Below are 19,968 nucleotides of genomic sequence, written 5' to 3'. Positions count from 1 at the left end.
CAGATACTACCATAGGATTTTTTTTTTTTTTTTTTTTTTTTTTTTTTTACTTTCAAAGGTAATCTACTCCCCAGTGAACTATTGAGGTCTAGACTACCACCTTTTGTAGATTAGCAAACTAAGAAGGCAAGATTCCTTGAAATTTCTCCTGATAGCTGAAAAGAATTACTCCATGAGAATTAGAATGATGCTATGCTGTCCTTTGCAGAGACATCAAGTAGCCTTGTTTATCCCACTTGACTTTTATTTCATTTTCTAGCCTACTCCAGTAGGATCAGTTCATGTAGATTCTGGTGCATCTGCAATAACTCGAGAGAGCCACACACACAGGGATCGGCCATCACAACAGCAGCCTCTTCGGAATCAGGTATGTGTTGGTCCTTCATCCTTTCAGACATTTACTGTCTTCATACCTAACATTAAAACTCAGATTATCCAGCTTCTGTGCATTAGTGTATTCTGAAGTTAAAGAAAAAGGCTCACCATTTCTCACTGGTTTGATATGATATTCTAGAACCCCCAGGATATGTGTAATTGCACTGAGACGTAGCCACATGCCTTATATGAAGCATCTAGTCTGGAGAATCTGGGCCTCTCAGAGTGTGTTGGCTGAAAGTGGGGAACTAACTGTGAATTAGAATCCAAAGCAGTTGGCCACAGGCCCAAAGGATCTGCTCGATGGACAGGGTATACCAGTAGCCCACCTTGGGTCTCATCTATAGTCCAGTCTGGAGCTCATGCCAATTCTGTTTTTTGCTTGCTGGGTATAAAATCATTTAGATTTCCAGCTGACCTGAGCATGAAGTGGAACCTCCACACTACACCTTGTCACTGTACCCAAGTTAATTCTAGAGCTGGCCAAGATCATAGATTGACCTTTGCTGAGAAGGCCTCATCATTAGTTCTCTACTATTCATTATTTGGGATACTAATGATCACTTAAAAAAAAAAAATCTTTTTTAGGTTGTAGATTGACACAAAACCTTTATTATATTTATTTATTTTTAAATGGCACTGAGGATCGAACCCAGTGCCCCACACATGCCAAGCAACTGCTCTACCACTGAGCCACAACCACAACCCCAAAACTAATGATCTTGATCTAGATGAGGGACCTGTCTCATCCTAAAGACAGAGGAAGCAAATACAATAAATTTGACAACATTTTTTTAGAAGGACTGGGAATGTAGCTCAATGGTAAGAGTGTTTATCTATCATGTTTGAGGCCCTGGGTGCATTCCCCAACCCTGCCCTCACCCCCCTCCAAAAAAAAAAAAGAAAAACTATAGGCAGGGCTGATTGAGAGGTAATTATGACAAAAGTACTTTTATATCATTTATATGTCTAAGATAAAAATGGAGACCCTGATAAAAAATAATAAACATCATATATGCACATAATCATCACATATCAAGATTGGCTTGTTCCCCCTCCTCCTCCCTTACATGTTTTATATTAACAGACATTTTACAAAAAGATATGAAAACATATATCAGCTCATAAATGGATAGGTGCAAGTACATATGTTGTGAATAGCACTTCGAAGAAGTACACATACATGTATGATGAGTACATTGACAGATAGAGACCACTCACCAATAGCTATATACTCTCAGCAAAATGTATGACTTAGTGGTTTAAAAAAAATGTGTAAAGACTGGAAAAATTCGTTAGCACATAAAAAATAGGGAGGCAAGGGCAGGGGGAATGTAGCTTAGTGGTTGAGTGTTTGCCTAGCATATGTGGTGAGGCCTGTGTTGGATCCCCAGCACCATTAAAAAAAAAAAAAAAAAAAAAAAACCAAGAAAGTGATGTCTAACTAACACTTAACAATTTGACTGACTTCTGATTTGACAACATAATATTGTTGACATCTACAGTTCTCTCTACCTCCTTTCTCTTAAATGCTAATAATAACCAGGGCAGGTGAGGGTACAGTTAAACTGAGACTTGTATATTGCTGTTGACTTTGCAAACTGATACAATTTGTCTAAAAAGTAATTAGATAAAGTTATTATCTTCTCTGATAGAATATCTTACTTCTTGGAATCAATCATAATAAAACAACCCAAATGTAGGTTAAGTTATGTGCCTAAGACTGTTGCAGTGTCAGAGCAAAGATTCAGCTACTCTTGATAAAAGACTGGTAATGGATCCACCTCAAATCCTTTACTGAGTAAACTAGCTTATAGTAAATAAGTATATATATATTTACTATATAAGTATGTATGTATATATATATATATATTTACTATATAAGTAAATATAGTAAAGTGAATTGTAAGATATTTACTCAGTAGGATATAATATAGCTGCTAAAAATAGCATTTAGGAAAACTATAACAACTTGAAAATGAAATGGTTTGTATAGTGAAGAGATAAAAACATAAAATTATAACTGCCTCATGATTTCCCCTTAGGGGAAGAAAAAATTAGATAATCAATGGGCTTGCCAAAATAGCAGAATTACTGTTGAAAGTGGTAGTACTCTGAGTGATATTTTCCCAAAATATTCTATAATGAAGTTTTATTATTTTATAATAAAAATACATTTGGAGAGAGAAATGTATGGAAACAAAATAGACAAGTAATCAGGGAAGTCATAATCAACATATATTCCTGCTCATATTTTTAGAATTTATTTGAACTAAAACATGTTTCCTTTAGCTTATCTTTTCTGCTTCAGTGAATTCATAATCATTGCTGTTGTTTTGAATGGATTTTAAAAGGATGGAGAAAAGCAGTAGTTGAAAATCTGAATTGCCAGTATAGAAAGGTTTTAACACAGTAAATTTTAGGTCTACTATTAAAGAAAGTAGAATCATCGTTGTATATAATTATTTAGGAGAATCTCATTTGTCAGTCAATAGCTTATTTTTGAAGAGTTGACTCTTGAAAGTCTTCTCTTTGGTTAGTTGAGGTTTTTTGTTTGTTTGTTTGGTTGGGGTTTTTTTTTTTTGTTGTTGTTGTTTGTTTGTTTTTCCTCCCCCTTCTTTCACAATTTTTAGTTATTCCATAGCTGCTATGGAATTGGAATTCCCCACATTGGTGCAAATTTACACCTCCCTCCCAGCAGAATTCCAAGTCCTTGCTAGGTAAAAGTCTTCACTAGGGTAAATGGATTTCTAGTGTCTGTTCAACTTTTTCATTGTCTTATGTTGTGGTTTCATTACTTCCAACTTCAGGGTCTTCTTTTTCTTTCTTTTTTTGGTAGAGAGTCTTTGCAGCCCTTTATTACATGTCCCTTTATTACTTTAAGAATTGAAAACAGTTTTTTTCTCCAGACTAATTCTTTTCAGGTTTTGAAATCAGCAACAGAAGAAAATGAAATCTTTCCTTAATAGAGATGGGCAAGATATTTACTTCAGAGACAGCTAACCTTTTCTCAGCAACTTTGACTCAGTAAATCTGAGCTGAGGACCTGCTATGTGAAAGCATATCCTATGGATACCAAGTATGGAGTGCTTGTACTCAGAAAGCTGGCAGATAAGCCAAGTAGCCAGATAACTATATCACAAGGCAAAACAGATAAGCATTTCAAACTACATATTATTATCACCTGGGATTGAAAAAGGGAGACATTTTATATGGTTTGAACATAACAAATTGTTTCATGAGAGAAGTTGCATTTGAAATGTTCTTAGAAGAAAGAATACATGAAAAATAATAATCTAGTTTGATTTTGCTAAAATATTTGAGATGGATAAAGAATCATAGGAGACAAAGGTAAAAAAATAGGTTGGAGCCATTTGATGAGGCTCCCGGAATGTTGGGCTGTAGTATTGGTGCTTAATTTCAGTATAAATAGGGACTAAAGGTTTTTAACAGAGGGATGATAATGATGAAAATTTGCTTTGGAAATCTTTTGGCCAAGAAGGTGGTAATATCCTGACAGCTAGAGTGGAGACCAATAAGAAGGCCATGAATTCCCTTGAAAGCCAAAGGAAACCTAGATGGGGTAAAGTAGTTAAAATAGAATTGAAAATGTTACAGGGATGCAGTCTACCATAATTTGCAGACCACATGTATGTTAGGATTAAGAAAGATGAGTCAAAGCTTTGGCTGAAATTTTGAGCCTAGATAATTAGGAAGCAGGTGTTATTATTATTAGAGATAGGAATGTTGGGGGAGGAATTTATTTGGATTTATGTAGGTATCTTAAGGTGGTGTGTTTTTTTTTTAATATTTATTTTTTAGTTGTAGTTGGACACAATACCTTTATTTATTTGTTTTTATGTGGTGCTGAGGATCGAACTCAGAGCCTTGCACTTGCTAGGCAAGTGCTCTACCACTGAGCCACAACCCTAGCCCGGTGCTTTGTTTTTTTGTTTTTGTTTTTTGTTTTGGTACTGGAAATTGAACCCAAGAGTACTTAACCACTGAGCCATATCCCCAGCCCTTTTTTTGTATTTTATTTGGAGACAGGGTCTCACTGAGTTGCTTATCGACCTTGCTTATGCTGAGGCTGGCTTTGAACTCACAATCCTCCTGCCTCAGCCTCCCAAACTGCTGGGATTATGGGTATGGACCACATGTATCTTGAGTTTAAAACAGTAGCAGTATATTGCCCCTGAAGAGGTCTAGTGTCCAAGTGCAGTGTCACTCACCTGTAATCTTTATGATTGGTGTAGGAGGGTGGTCTACAAATTCTAGACCAGCCTTGCAATTTAGTGAGACCCTGACAGAAAATAAAATGTAAAAAGGGCTGGGATATGGCTCAGTGGTAGAGAGCCCTTGGGTTTAATCCAAAGAACACTCAGAAAAAAAAGAAGAGGTCTAGCGGACAGAAGGTCTTTCTCAAAAGAGAGCTAGAAAATATTTGGGAGTAAAGGTGTAGAGGTAACATTGATGATAATGCTTGAAAACTCTCCTTGTTCTAAGTAAATCTGTCCATCAGCTGTGTAGTACAGGAGTGGACCTGGAGGCTAACAGGCTTAGTTTAGTCCTATACTAAGAGGAGGAGGATAAAGAAGAGGAACTTATAACTTGGTGTCAGCCCACCTATGCCAAGATTTTGGCCATAGGACATTTAACCTAGCTGAAGCCTTCATCTTCTCAGATGTAAGCCTTGTGAAAGTAGAGATTTTTGTTGTTAACACAAAATCATTGTCTGGGTACTTGATAAATAATTGTTTGAATGAATAATGGTGAATGAATCTATTAAACAAAGAGTGTTGATGAAATCAGATGTTTGTTGTAATACAGTTTTTTATTTAACCTTCCATGGAAAAAAAATTGTGAATTTTTCTTCCTTATTTTTCATTTCCACAAAGAGCCATTCTGCTTGTGTTAGGCAGCCAAAGAAGGGCTAGATCATCTGCTCAAGGGAAGGGATGTAAGAAACAAAAATAAACAAACAACAACAACTCAGAAGTTATTTGCTGAAAAAAAAAAACATACCTGCAAGCCATATAGTGCCATAACACCTGTAATCCCAGCTATTTCAGGAGGTTGAACAGGAAGATCACAAGTCAAGGTCCATCTGGGCAATTTAGCAAGACCTCCTCTCAAAATTTTAAAGGTAGGGTGTGGCTGCCCGAGGATATAATTCAGAAGTAGACCCCTTGTGGGCTCAAAAATAAAATATGAAATATTAAAAAAGTATATAAAATATAAAAATGTTCAGATAATCATATTCTTTTCCATCACAATGAGAATCTATTTGCCTCATGTTCTGGGAAAATTATGTTTTGCTGGTCTGGATTGTAGGTATATTGAATTGAATTCTCTTTGGGTCGTACATGCAATAATAGACCCCAAATGTGGTTCCCAAAGAATTGAATTTAAACTTACATATATTAGATCTGTCTTTTTAAACTGTTTTTCCCCCTCTTGGGACTCAGGGGTGCTTCACCACTGACCTACATTCACAACCCTTTCTTTTTCCTTTTTTCTTCTCTCTTTTGGCCCTAGGGATTGAACCCAGGGGCACTTAACCACTGACCCACATCCCTACTTCTTTCTTGTAATTTATTTAGAGACACAGAATCACTGAGTTGCTTAGGGCTTTGTTAAGTTTCAGAGGTTGGCTTTGAATTCATGATCCTGCCTCAGCCTCCCAAGCTGCTGGGATTACAGGTTTGCACCACCATGCCTGGCCCCAGCCCTTTCTTTTTTGAGGCAGGATATCACTAATTTGCTAAGGCAGGCCTTAAACTGGTGATCTTCCTGCCTCAACCTTCTGAGTTTCTAGAATTACAGGCATGACACCTCACCCAGCTAAATGATTTTAATAGTAAATGATTACAAACAAATTTTAAATATTAATTTTGTCTAGGGAAATATAATTAAATCTTGAGTTTAGATAAAGTAAATATTTCTAAAAGCTAGATCCATTCGAAAAAATCCCAGTGGGTTAATCTTTTCTATCATTTTACCCTTGGTATTTCTCCATTCTCAGTTCCAAATATGGTAAGTCCATGGTTCTGATTTCTCTCTGTAAAACTCTGCATTACTATTCAGCAGGAAGAGGATGAAAACTTTAATAGTTCTGCCTGTTTCCACCTGCTAAAACTTCCTTGGATTCTCTGATTTAATTCAGTGAGGGAATAAGTCCTACAGGTATCCACAGATCTGATATTAGTAGGCAATATATTATACTTCAAAGGTTTTATTTAGTATGCTTGTTAACATACTAATATAGAATATTGCACTAAGATATGCCTGCAGCAATGCTCATTCTGCTCTTGAAGAACTTTAAATCCCAAGCTTGTGACAATACTTACTCATATAAATTCTACACAAACATACAATATGATGGTTTAGCAACTTTGATACTGTTTCTCTTTTATTCCATCGGCCCCAATTATTTAATAGGTTTTTGGTGGGCATCTGAGGCAGAAGAGCTACTTAGCCTAGAAGGTTAGAGAGAATAGATCCTTTTTGAGATTACAAAGAGTCAGACTGGCCTTCAAGAGCTATTAAACTAACAGATATGGTATCCTACTACTTATACTAAATCTCAAAATGGCAGTTATTCTTATGTTCTTGAATATGCAGCATATATTTAAGGGAGTTTATTCTCTGCAAACTCTCCAGTGTGACGAGGAAGGAAAATATGACTTACGATCGACAAAACTGATCTCTCATTCCTTCCAGAAGAACCATATTTAAACTAACTCAATACCACCTTACACTTAAAAGTAAGCAACAAAATTTAAGAGTCAAATCATATTGAATTCTGAAGAAAATGGTCTTCCAGTAAGAGTAGTTCAGATGTATTTATTTGTGTCTAGATTCTAAGGGAATGGTTTAAGGAATATATAGGCTTTAGAAAATATTGTGGTTTAGTGCTGTCATGCTTACTGAATAAAGCTTGTTAGGAGCATAACATTTCCAAAAGAAAGATTAGGCCAGACTGCTAAGTAGCCAAAGTAATTAGAGGTCTTCATAAAAGGAGTATCTTTCTTGGTAAGTGTCCAGTAAAACACCAGAAGATGATTAATTCTCCATTCTTTCTTTTTCTTGTGGTGCTGGGGATTGAACCCAGGGCCTTGTGCACGCTAGGCAAGCACTTCAGCAACTGAGCTGTATCCCCAGCCCTCCCTTCTTTTTAGAGAGTACTTTTTATTTTCCCTCTGTAATAGATATTGAATGCAGTGGCCACTACCACTGAGCTGCATTCCCAGCATCCTTTTATTTTTTATTTTGAAATAGGATCTTACTGTTACTTAAGCTGGCCTGTAACTTGCAGTTCTTTTGCCTCACCCCCGCAAGCTGTGAATAGAGGTGTTTGCCACTGCCCTTTACTTTAATGGAGTACTTTTTAGTTTTCACTGAGGCTCAGGATTTGCTAATCAAGGCATATTAGTTCACTCAGAGATCACTTGCCTCCTCTAACTGGTGTGTAGTTACCTGACATGCTGCAGGAGCACAGGTGTAGGGGTTGCATGCACAGCCTGACTACTCTGCAGCACAGAGCTCAGTGCAGGATTGGGCCACTCCTCATTCTGGGGCTTTAACTCTTAGGGAAGCACTGAAACAAACAAGTGCAAACCCGAAAAACCATTTCTTCTGTCCTGTCACCTAGTCACTATTGCTTAACTCTGCTCTTAATTCTCTACTTCATCTTGAAAAATTTTTTCTGCTGCCCACATTCTCCAATATTTTGTGTTTCAGCAGACACCCTATTTTCTGAGCAATCTCCTTGTAAGATGAGACTTGGTGGTCCTGGAGTAATTCCATCAAAGGGATTGTTTTGTGCCATCCATGGAGGAGTGTTTTATACCATTTTTTAATTTACTCACTTTTTAGAGTTGGGAGTCTGACTATGTTCACAGACTTCTTAGTAGCTGGGAATGCTGGCATATGCCTAGGTACCCAGCTCAAGTTGCAAACTTCTAGAATGCTTCATGTGATTTTTTTTTCTAAGAGTTTTACAGAATCTATACTTCTAATTTTCCATGGACATATATAATATTGATCCTTGATGTAATCTCTTCCAGGTTGTTTGTGTTGTCAGTGATTTTTAAAATATCTCTCATATTTGATCAAGTTTGTATGTAGAATACAAGAAGTCGTTGTTGGCACAAATGATGGAATTGCCTGGAGTAACCCTTGTTTGGCACAAGGAAATTGGTTCTATTTCATTACCTTAATAGAAGGAAGTTTTTAGCTTTGTTGAAATATACATTTCAATAACCTTTCTTATTGACACTTTTTTATTGTTTTTGTTCTACACTTGTTAAGGTCTTGTTTTTAATTTTCATTTTTTTCAGATCTGGGGGTTTAAACCAGGGGCAATTGACCACTGCTACATTCCCAGGTCTTTTTTTTTTTTTTTTTAATTTTTCAAATTTTTTTTTAGTTATAGGTGGACCCAATACCTTTATTTTATTTATTTATATGTGGTGCTAAGGCTTGAACCCAATGCCTCACATGTGCTAGGTAGGCACTCTACTGCTGAGCCACAACCCTAGTCCCCCCAGATCTTCTTTGTTTTTGGTGAGACAAATTGCTGAGAGTCTTTCTAAGTTGCTGAGGCTTACCTCAAATTGTGATCTTCCTGTCTCAGCATCCCCAGCTCTTTTTATTTTTTGAGATAACTTGTTGAGACTGACTCAACCTTGCCATTGTCTTGCCTCAGTTTCCCAAGTAGTGGGGATTATAGGCGTGTACCACTCTCCCTGGCTTGTCAAAGTCTTCTATACCCCACCCCAAATTTCTTAAAATGCTTGCCCCATACTTTCTGCCTTTTACTTATTTGCACTAAGAAGAGAAAGAAAGAAAAATTATTTATCTTGAAAGTGTGATAAAATAAAATATGGTCTAGTATATTCTTTGTTAATCTTTTGGTACTATTCAATCTCTATTTTTCTCATAGTTGAAGACAGTTAATAAAGCTAATAAGACTGACATGAAATGTTTTTTGTAGATGGCAACTTTTAAAAAATTTTGGAGCCATAAAATGAAATGGGTAAAGTTCTTTGTTAATGTAATCAATCAATCAATCAATTTTTCAAAATTAACTTTATATGAAGAATAGGATTTGGTAATTTATTTGCCTCAAGAGCAAGATGTTTGTCTTCTGTCAGAACAGTAGCTTTATTTCCAATAGAATTTTGAAATAATTTTCAAGACACAGATAGGGGTGATAGCTGAGACGTTTTCAGACGGTGTTTCCCACCCTGTTGTTAGTGTCAGTTAATCCCTGCCAAATGGACCGCAAGGATAGTCTCCATCACCTCTTTTGCTCTAGGCACGGGTGGTGGTTTTCACCTTTTCACCAGTCTTATATATTTTTTCCTAGGTGCTTTTTGTTAGTTTTGCCTGTGATACATTCTATGTTGGATTGCAGCTTTCTTTTTTCTACATTACTTACTGCACAGTACACCAAGCATTTTTACACAGGTAATGCAATCACAACTGAAGATTTTAAAGCGTTTCCCCAGGGAGGTACCACTTCTTGAGATTCCTGCTTCTGCCTTTGGGGACTTAAAACTCTCCATGTGGACCTCTGTCTTTCAAGTAATGCAGAGAAATTGATCTTGCTGAATGACTCCTCTACCTGTGAGCCTCTTGATTGCCGTTTAGATAGGGGTGTGTGGTGTGTGTGAGAGATTTAAGAATGAAGTGGTTACATGTTGATCTCCACTGGCTTGCTTGTCTAACAAGCTACTGTGCTGATCATGCCTAATTATAGATCCTGTGTACACAGTGTTGCCTAGAATACTTTGCAGAGGAAGTTAGTTACACTAGCAGAAAATGTAGTTGTCAGCATCTTTGGTTTCATCTGACTTCTATGCATTCAGCTACTTTGTAAAACTGATGAACAGCCCATTTTACTACATTGGTCTTTAGGTACCAGTCTCAGCCTTTAAATTCCAGAAGTGAATTGCCCTAAACTTAGCATTTTAATGAAAAGTATTTTCCAAAGCCATAAAACATCCCCTAAATTCAACTCTATCACTTGGTGATATTGCTTTCAGTGGACATAAAAGGCACTGGAGGGCTGTGGTATGAGTCATGTCTTTGCTTGGTTACAATGGAAGTATTTATGAAGGAATCAGGAATGTTAATTTTTTTCTGTCTTTAAAAGGTAAATGCATATTGCTTTGAGAATGGAGGTGGAATGTGACTCTTAGTCTTTGAAAAATGTCTTGCTATTTCATTTAAACAAAAATCTTAATTCTTCCAAGAAATTATTTAGCCAGAATTAATATGAACTAGTACATAATCCTGTGAATCAGACAGTATTATCAAACCAGAGTTCTGATACATATTTAAATAAAAATAGAAATAATAAGTGATTAGCTCTCAGGGCTTTCTTAACCTTAAAAGCATATGATGTCTGTGGGTATGACTCAGTGGTAGAGTACCTGCTTAGCTTGCACCAGGCCCTGAGTTCATTCCCCACCACACACACAAACACACACACTCACAGAATGTGTATGAGTGTACATTCTCAGCAGTTTTTAATATTATCTACCCTTAAAAATATGCAAAAAACAGAGTATAATCATGAGAAGGTAGTAATTAAATTGAATATATATCATAAAACTCAAAACAATACTAAGTGACTTGTATGGATTTTTTTGATCATTTTAAAAGAATTGGAGAACTGACAGCATTGTGTAATAGTGTAGAAGCTTAAATATTCTACTTAAATATTACACACAAAAAAGTCCCAGAGAATCTAATAGATATTAGTTATAGATATTACTTCTAATATTAAAAAGAATGGGTGTGTTCTTGGATCTTTAGTGGTAGTCAGAATAAATTAAGTGCTATAAGAATATAGACACCATCAGTAAATTTATATAATAGTATGATTATGTCATATACACCATCTTATTTTGGAAGATAAATACCTGAATGTCTTTTGGCAGAAAAAATGAAGGTAAGATGGTCATGTTGGCCCACACCTGTAATTGCAGCTACTCAAGAGGCTCCGGCAGGGGGCTGGGGATGTGGCTCAAGCGGTAGCAGGCTCGCCTGGCATGTGTGCGGCCCGGGTTCGATCCTCAGCACCACATACAAACAAAGATGTTGTGCCTGCCGATAACTAAAAAATAAATATTAAAAATTAAAAAAAAAAAGAGGCTCCGGCAGGAAAATCACAAGTTCCAACCTAGCCTGGGCAATTTGGCAAGACCCTGCCTCAAAATTTTTAAAAAAGGGGAGTTAAGTGTAGGGGAGATGTAGTGTAGTGTTAAAATGCCTCTGACTTCCAATCCCATTACTACAAAGAAAAAAAGAAAGAAAGAAGAAAAAAGAATGGGAGAGTGACATTTAGGGTATTTTTTATTCTCTCTAATAAGAGAATAGCAGTATAAAACCAAACTCCTCTTCTGTAAGATTATATAGCAAGCAAATTAATACCAGCCACCATCTTAAGACTATCTGCTCATTCTCCAAGGAATATCAGAGAAAACATGACTAGGATCCTCTATAGTGCTACTACCCACATTACTTCATTTTCATTAATAACGATGAGTAAGTTGTAGCTGCGTTATAGGAAATGCCTTTTAATTGACTTATGGATGAGCTTTAAGCAACTCTCCTCAGTGAAGTCCTGCAGCAGAAGCGCGAATAAAAAGCCTCAAATCATTGCTTTCTTACTCTTCCTTTTCTTTAGAATATATTATAGTTACAAACATTTTTAAGATTTATAGGATCCTTACTGGTTTTCATACAGAGAAGCAGTATCATATCCCAGCCCCTGCTGTTGTTTATATCAGCAGCAATTAAAATTTGATTTATTAATCCCTCTTTGCTGCCTCTCCAACTACTCATTTTTCATTTTTGTAGAGCCTTAGGATTGTTACAGCTGAGCATGATGATGTTAACACCTCCTCAGCCATCTGGCACAGGGGAAGAGGCACCTAAACAGATTCTTCAGAACAAAAGTCACATATGAGCAAGATCAGAATAGTATGAAATCTAAAAAACAGGTAAAGAAGGAATGAAGAGAGCCTGAATGACAGCAAAGGTGAAAGCAGAATCCAAAGAGGTTTTTAACTGGAGGCCTTCCTTTTGAAGAGAAAAGATCTGCCTTTTGCTTTCTAGGAGAAAATAATTCATAGTTTTCATGTAAACTTTTTCTAATTTCGAACTAGAGGCTGTTAACTAGAGGAACCAGAAAACAATCAAGACTTTTTATCTCCCCATCATTTATTCTTGACATATGAATCTGTTTTTGAAAAGATAATTTGTTCATTCTTTTAGATAAGAAAGCATATTCCTGCCACTGCTCCTTTTATCTTAGTAGAAAGTCTCATGGAGGTTAATGTTGAGAGTAGTAGATTCCTTATTTAAGGGAAAGGCATATTATTCTTGATTCCTAATCCAGGGATTTTCTTTATTTACTACTATCTGTTCAGATCTTTAATCAGTGAAATGATTTGTAAATATGAATATTCCTTTGTTCAACAATCTTAAAATTCTGAATTTGGTCTGCTCAGTGGCTACTGAAATTTTACTAATGTGGAAGTGAAAAGGTGATTCCAGCTTTGAATGTTCCCCTTTGCCTCCTGCTTTTGGTCATTACTGGTTTTTGTGTGTCTGGATGAGGATGGTGTGCTATAGTCTCGTGTATTGGCTCATCAGGCTGAGATGAATGTAGCCATGCTAACTTTTTCTCAGTGCTTTGCGGCAGTGGTTAGTTTAAAATCCAATCCAAACACAAAACCTTCAGGGGCACTAATGTACTTGATTTTGTTTATGCTTGCTGTTGCTTCACCTTTCCTTCCATATCTTGCTGACATGCTTCCTAATGCCTGAGCAGACTGCATCTTCAGAGCGCCGAGGAGAGTGGGAAATCCAGCCCAGCCGGCAGACCAATACCTCATACCTGACGTCTCACTTGGCTGCAGACCGCCATGGGGGATCAGTGCAGGTACTTAACTGCCTTTATTGCCTTTCCCAGCTTGGCTGGTAGAATGTTGGCTTGCTTCTGAAACTTGGGTTCCTTTAAAATGGACACTTTAGAGCAAGTGTGAGCTGCTTCTATAGTTAACTTAATATCTGGGTGCTGTTTTTTGTCTGGGTGTCGTTTTTGAATCAAGAGTCACTTGTTGAGATAATTGCTTCTTGTTGTTATTGACTAAGAAATATCTATTTGATTTCTGATACTGAGATAACCTAGTCCGACAACCTGATCCATTCATGATAAACTATAGAAATAACATCAAAATAGTATTGTGTTCATGTCAAGTCTGTGAACCGTAAAGACCCGACATATAACATAAGTACTCTTTGGATAGAGGACCAAAGGACTGCATGTGTAGCTCATTCCATGATGATATGTGCTTTTAGCACATGATAAGCTGAGAATGCTGATTGGCATAAGTCACTTGGTTTGGAGTAGGTACCCAGGATGTTGGATTTTTTCCCCTTTTCTCCCTGATATATGTGTGGTCTTAGAAAATTACTTTTGATTTCTTTTTGGCTAGGTTGAGAGTCTTTTCCCCATTTAATACCAAGAACATCTTGCATCTTTTAGCTTTTTATATACTATTTTTAAAAAAAATCTTAATCTGAATATTTTTCGCATACTGGTAAGTGACATTACCAGTGAAGGTACACAGTGAACCCTTTGCATACAGAAGTGCATCTGGATAGTCTTGATCTTCTAGATATGCTTTTACAAAGAGTGATTCATTGAAAGATCTTCTTTTTCACAGAAGGCTAGGAGTCACCTTTGGCCCTGTTAAGACCTCATGTGGGCATTGAGGAAAAGAAGTCCTAGGAATTTCTATGTAAAATTGATAGATTGAACAAATAGTTCTTATTTCCTTTCACCCTCTCCTGAAACAATGGTAAAGTAATTTTTTTTAAAGGCATAAGTCCATATAAAGATGGAAGAACACAGAAGAGAAGGCAACAACATATTGGAAGTTGCAAAGCAGATGAGCAATTTTTAAATGATTTATGAGTCCCAAGAAAATTGAATCCTGGTAGAAGTGCTAGGGACTGAATTGGAGAGGGTTTGGTTACATGTGTTTGTGATTATGTCAGGGTGTTGTATCATAAGTAAAAAGAATAAAATTTTAAAAATAAAAATAAATGAAGAAAATTGAATTCTCAGCCAGTAGAGGGAACTGCTGAAAATTAGCCTGTTGACACTGGGAAATTCCCTAAAGACTCAGGAATTGGCTGTCTGTAGTGGATGGGGGGTAGAGATGTTGTACTATAGTTAGAAAAATTGGTCGAAAGTTGTTTAAGGGGACTGGGGTTGTGGCTCAGTGGTAGAGCACTAGTCTAGCATGTGTGAGGCACTGGGTTTGATTTTCCGCATCACATATAAATAAGTAAATAAAATAAAGGTCCATGAACAACTAACAAAAATATTTTTTAAAAAAAATTGTTTAAGAACTCATGTATCCCTAGATGCTCTTCTCTCTCCAGCAAAAATTAAAGATTTAGGGGCTGGAGTGGTGGCTCAGTGGTAGAGCACTTGTCTAGCATGTGGGAGGCACGGGTTTGATTCTCAGCACTGCATATAAATAAATAAAATAAAGGTCCATTTACAACTTAAAAAAATTAAAAAATAAACTAAGGATGTATTCTTTAGAAAAAGCAAAAGAGAAGGTCTCTGGACTAAGGGATACAAGATACCTTTGAAGACAAGGTACTGTACTGAGAAGAGGGAGATTAAATGAATATATATACTTCCTGCCTGCCTTCCTTTTAATGCTTCAGAAAGCTGGTATTGAGGTTTGTATCTTCCAGGCAAAATATTTTTTTAGAATTTTGTCATTTACTTATTGATTTTACATTTTGTGATGCTGTGGATCAAAAACCCAGGGTTTCCTGCATGCTAGGAAAGCCCTCTATCACTGAGCTGTACCCCTACCTCCAGCAAGGGATTGAAAGAATGTGCTCTAAAAACTAACCAACCCTAAAGAAAAATCTAAGGACACTGACAGCAAGGTTTCCTCACTGAAATGGCCAACTAGATCATCCAATACTACAATTCATATATGTCAAGTCTAGCTATGTTCTCATAGTGCCAATTAGTATGCAGCTCCCCACTTTTAAAATGATAGATAATCAAGAGTTATCAGACTTCCAAAGAAAGCCTTTAATAAGAAAGAGACTAAAGCAAACAACAGCAGCATTGTTTAAAAAAAAAAAAATATATATATATATATATATATATATATATATGGAAAAAGAGAGCTCTTGGTAATTAAAAAAATATATAACAAAAATTTAAAACACATTAAATTGTAATATAAAGTTGAAGAAGTCTCTGAGAAAGTAGAACAGAGAAAGAGAGATGAAAAATAGGAGAAAAAAAGTAGATAATGATTCGAGGAGAACCTAGGACATATAGTTCTAAGTTTAGAAATTTCAGAAAGAGAACAGAGAAAGTGAAGGGAGGAAATTGTTAACAAAATGATTCCTAGAAGTAGTAAAGATTTATTTTCAGGTCAAAAGGACCCACTGAGAACACAGCATAATGGATAATAGAATCACACAAGGTATATCATTGTGAAATTTCAGAACACTGAAAATAAAGAGAAGATCCTTCAGGCTTCCAGAGAGAGAAAAATCATATGCAAAGGAAAGATCAGAAATTACTATAGCTTTGAATCTCTGAACAGCAGTACTAGAAGCTACAAGGCAGTGAATGATGCCTACAAAAATCTGAGGGAAAATTATTTCCAACCTAGAAATTCTATACTCAACTAAACTGTCAGTCTGGTGCATAAAGATGTTTGTGGGTTTTTTTGTTGTTGTTGTTTTGTTTTTTAATTTTTGTTTTTTTTAAGTTATAGATGGACACAATACCTTTATTTTTTTATGTGGTGCTGAAGATCGAACCCAGTGCCTCACACATGCTAGGCAAAGCACTCTGCCACTGAGCTGCAACCCCAGCCCTGTTTGTTTTTTCTCTTTTGGTACTGGGAACTTAACTCAGTGGCTCTTTATCACTGGGCTGCATTCCTAGATCTTTTTATTTTTTATTTTGAGACAGGATCTCATTAAATTGCTTAGGACCTTACTGAGTTGCTGGAGCTGGCTTTGAATTTGTAATCCTCCTGTCTTAGCCTTCTAAGTCACTGAAATTATAGCATGTACCACCATTTCCCCTCATGAAGATCTTTTAAAACATCTGTGCTATCAAACATTTTACTTCTCATTAACCTTTTCATGTGAAGCTACAAGAGGATGTATAAAGGGAATTCCTAATGTAATGGTAAAGTTAGGAGATCCTGGGGGGACAACTGTATGCCAGTAGAAGTTGTCAGGAGGCTTTGAGAACAGTTTTTACTAAAAAGGGTGAAAATGGCTAGGATACTGGTATGTCATAATATCATGAAAGAAGCTATTTAAAATGAATAAAAGAGAGCTGGGGGTATACTTCAGTGATAGAGCATTTGTGTAGCATGTGCAAGACCCTGGGTTTGATCCTCAGCACTACAATCAATAAGAGTTTGGGTAAAATTAGTGATTAGCAATTAATATATAAAAAGCTAAGTAAAGATGAATTTTAAAATATATATATGTATATATATTTTAGTTGTAGTTGGACACAATACCTTTATTTTACTTATTTATTTTTATGTGGTGCTGAGGATCAAACCCAGGGCCTCGCACATGCTAGGTGATCACTCTACCGCTGAACTACAACCCCAGCCCCTTAAAAATATTTTTTTTTAAAGAGAGAGAGAGAGAGAATTTTAATATTTATTTTTTAGTTTTTCGGCAGACACAACATCTTTGTTTTGTATGTGGTGCTGAGGATCGAACCTGGGCCGCATGCATGCCAGGAGAGCGCGCTACCGCTTGAGCTACATCCCCAGCCCCGATTAAAAATATTTTTTAATTTTAAAAAAGAAGTGCACAGAAGAAAAGATAACCATGATGTATTTCATAGTTCAGTTGTAAATAGATTTTAATAGTCATAATGTGAACACTTTGGAATTATCTAGTCAAAATAAACTATATTGGGATAATAAAATGATGGAAAAGGTATGCTTGTGAATGTAATGCTTAAAAATGAAAAATCAAAATGTATGTTATTTGAAGATACATAATTAAGAAAGACATCAGCTGGGGCTGGGGATGTGGCTCAAGCAGTACCGCGCTCACCTGGCATGCGTGGGGCGCTGGGTTCGATCCTCAGCACCATATAAAAATAAAATAAAGATATGTGTCCACCTAAAACTAAAAAATAAATATAAAAGAAAAAGAAAGACATCAACTATAAGGAAGGGGATGGTAGTGTGGGGGAAAGAGACTACTATTTTTCCCAATAGTCTTCCTATACTGATAAAACTAATAAAAATAAAACATAATTAGAGAGAGAGAGAGAGAGAATGTGTGTGTGTGTGTGTGTGTGTGTGTGTGTGTGTGTGTGATCTACCCTTTGGAGCTGGTGAATCCAGTTTCAGATAAATATCCCTCAGAAATGTACAAATACTTAAAGATTTATGTTCTGGAATAGAACTGCCCAAATAAAATGAATTATATCTGTAATTTAAAATTTTATAGTAGCCACATTAAAAAAGGAACAGGTGGGGGCTGGAGTTGTGGCTCAGCAGTAGAGCGCCCACCTCGCACTTGTGAGACCCTGGGTTCGATCCTCAGCACCACATAAAAATAAATTAACAAAATAAAGATATTGTGCCCATGTATAACTAAAAAAAATTTAAAAAAAGAAAGAAACAGGTGGGGCTGGGATTGTGGCTCAGCATTAGAGCGCTTGCCTAGCATGGGCGGGACCCGGGTTCAATTCTCAGCACCACATTAAAAAAAAAAGGCATTGTGTTGTGTCCGCCTACAAAAAAGATTCTCTCTCTCTCTCTCTCTCAAAAAAAAAAAAAAACAGTAATATCTGTAATATCTACATGTAGTCAATAAGAAATACTAAGGTGATGTTTTATTTATTTATTTTTTTAAATGGAGTCTTTGAGGTCTAGTGTATATTTTACTCTTACAGGAATCTCCATTTGTATTAGCCTGATTTTAGGGAACCACATGTGGCTAGTAGCTCAATATATTGAACATAGCAGTTCTAGAATCTTTATTGCCAGCTTCTTTATAATATCAGAATATTAAAGGCAGCTGAATGTTCATCAGGTCAGCATTAACTAAACAATTACTTTTATGCAGTTGAAAGAGATCTTTGGGTATTGTGGGAAATCAGGTGAGTATGCATGTACTAATGTATACAAAGAAAAGAAACAATATAGAGTAGGGATAAGCATACAGCCATTGCTGGCCATTAGCGGTACACACCTGTAATATCAGTCTGGAGACAAGGCAGAAAGGACTACAAGTTTGAGACCAGCCTGGGCAACTTAGTGAGACCCTATCTCAAATTAAACAGAACAGGGAATGTAGCCCAGTGATAGGGAGCTTGCCTAGCCTGTGCAAATCCTTGAGTTCAAAAAAGGTTGGGGGGAGTGGTGGAAATCACCTCGTAGGCATATGCAGACAGTAAAATCTGTCAGAGATGTGTCCTAGAACACAGGGGTTCTCATTTAGACAATGTTTGTACTCTCCATTGGGAGATATCTTTTGATTAAAATTTGAGCCCAATTAGAGTATCTCTGGCAGCACTTTTGAAAAATGCATATTTTATCTTCCTGTAAACTAAGTTCTGCCAGCTTCCTTAGCCTTTGGATAGAGGACAGCCATTTGCACCATCTACCTAATACTGTACAAAGTTCTGCTGTTCCTCATTATATCTTGATTCTTTGGGCTTATACCACTTGTAGCTCCAGCATTTGTAAATGCATAAAAGGCTCTGCTTTTTCAAATCAAATCAACAATACCTTTCTAACACAACAGATGTCCAGATATTTCTAAGTTGTCTCACTTTCTAGGGGTAATGTCGTAAAACATGCTTAGCCTGATGGAAAGCCTGCAAGACACCCTTACCCTGGGAATGAGTGCAGAATCCCAAGATGAGAAGAGTTTGTTCTGATAAAGCACATGGACACTCCTGTTTCAACCTATTTAATGGGCATACCCACTAGTTCTTATCCTAACAGTATTTCCATAGATCTTCTCAGTGAAGACCAGATGTTAAGAAGACAATGTATTTTTTTCTCTTATCAAAAAATTAAAGGGAAAAAAAATAAAGGGGGGCTGGGGATATAGCTCAACTGGGTTTGATCCTCTAACACCATATTTTAAAAAAAAACAAAGTTGTGTTCATGTGCAATTTAAAATATATAAAACAATTAAGGTTGCTGGGTGTGGTGACCCACACCTATAATCTCAGCAACTTAGTGAGGCCCTAAGCAACTCAGCAAGACCTTATCTCTAATAAAATATTAAAAAGGGCTGAGAATGTGGCTCAGTGGTTAAGTGCCCCTAGGTTCAATCCCTGGTACCAAAAATAAAAAAGTTGTTTAAAATATATAGGAACTTAGTGAGGCCCTAGGCAATTTAGGGAGAGCTGTGTCAGAAGAAAAAGGAGCTGAGGATGTGACTCGGTAATTAAGCACCCCTGAGTTCAATCCCTACCAATAAACAAAGAAACAAATAAATAAATAAAATGTATTTTTA

General features: G+C 36.5%; 1 protein-coding gene across 8 annotated transcripts in view; it reads left to right on the top strand.

Moving 5' to 3' along the window:
- The window catches only part of Csnk1g1 (casein kinase 1 gamma 1), a 146,847-nt gene that overhangs the window by 110,893 nt on the left and 15,986 nt on the right, over nt 1–19,968 (top strand). For 5 of the 8 annotated variants that reach the window (XM_071608375.1, XM_071608377.1, XM_071608378.1 and 2 more), the window contains 2 exons: nt 260–367; nt 13,226–13,336. In XM_071608375.1, coding sequence (XP_071464476.1) covers nt 260–367; nt 13,226–13,336 — 219 coding nt within the window. The remainder of the gene's footprint in view (nt 1–259; nt 368–13,225; nt 13,337–19,968) is intronic. The other 3 variants (XM_071608380.1, XM_071608379.1, XM_071608381.1) reach the window with 1 other exon arrangement.

The sequence above is a fragment of the Marmota flaviventris genome, chromosome 2 (genome assembly GCF_047511675.1).
Source record: "Marmota flaviventris isolate mMarFla1 chromosome 2, mMarFla1.hap1, whole genome shotgun sequence".
In the NCBI taxonomy this organism is placed as follows: Eukaryota; Metazoa; Chordata; class Mammalia; order Rodentia; family Sciuridae; genus Marmota; species Marmota flaviventris.
The sequence above is the reverse complement of the archived record's forward strand: the minus strand, read 5'-3'. Positions and strand labels throughout refer to the sequence as shown.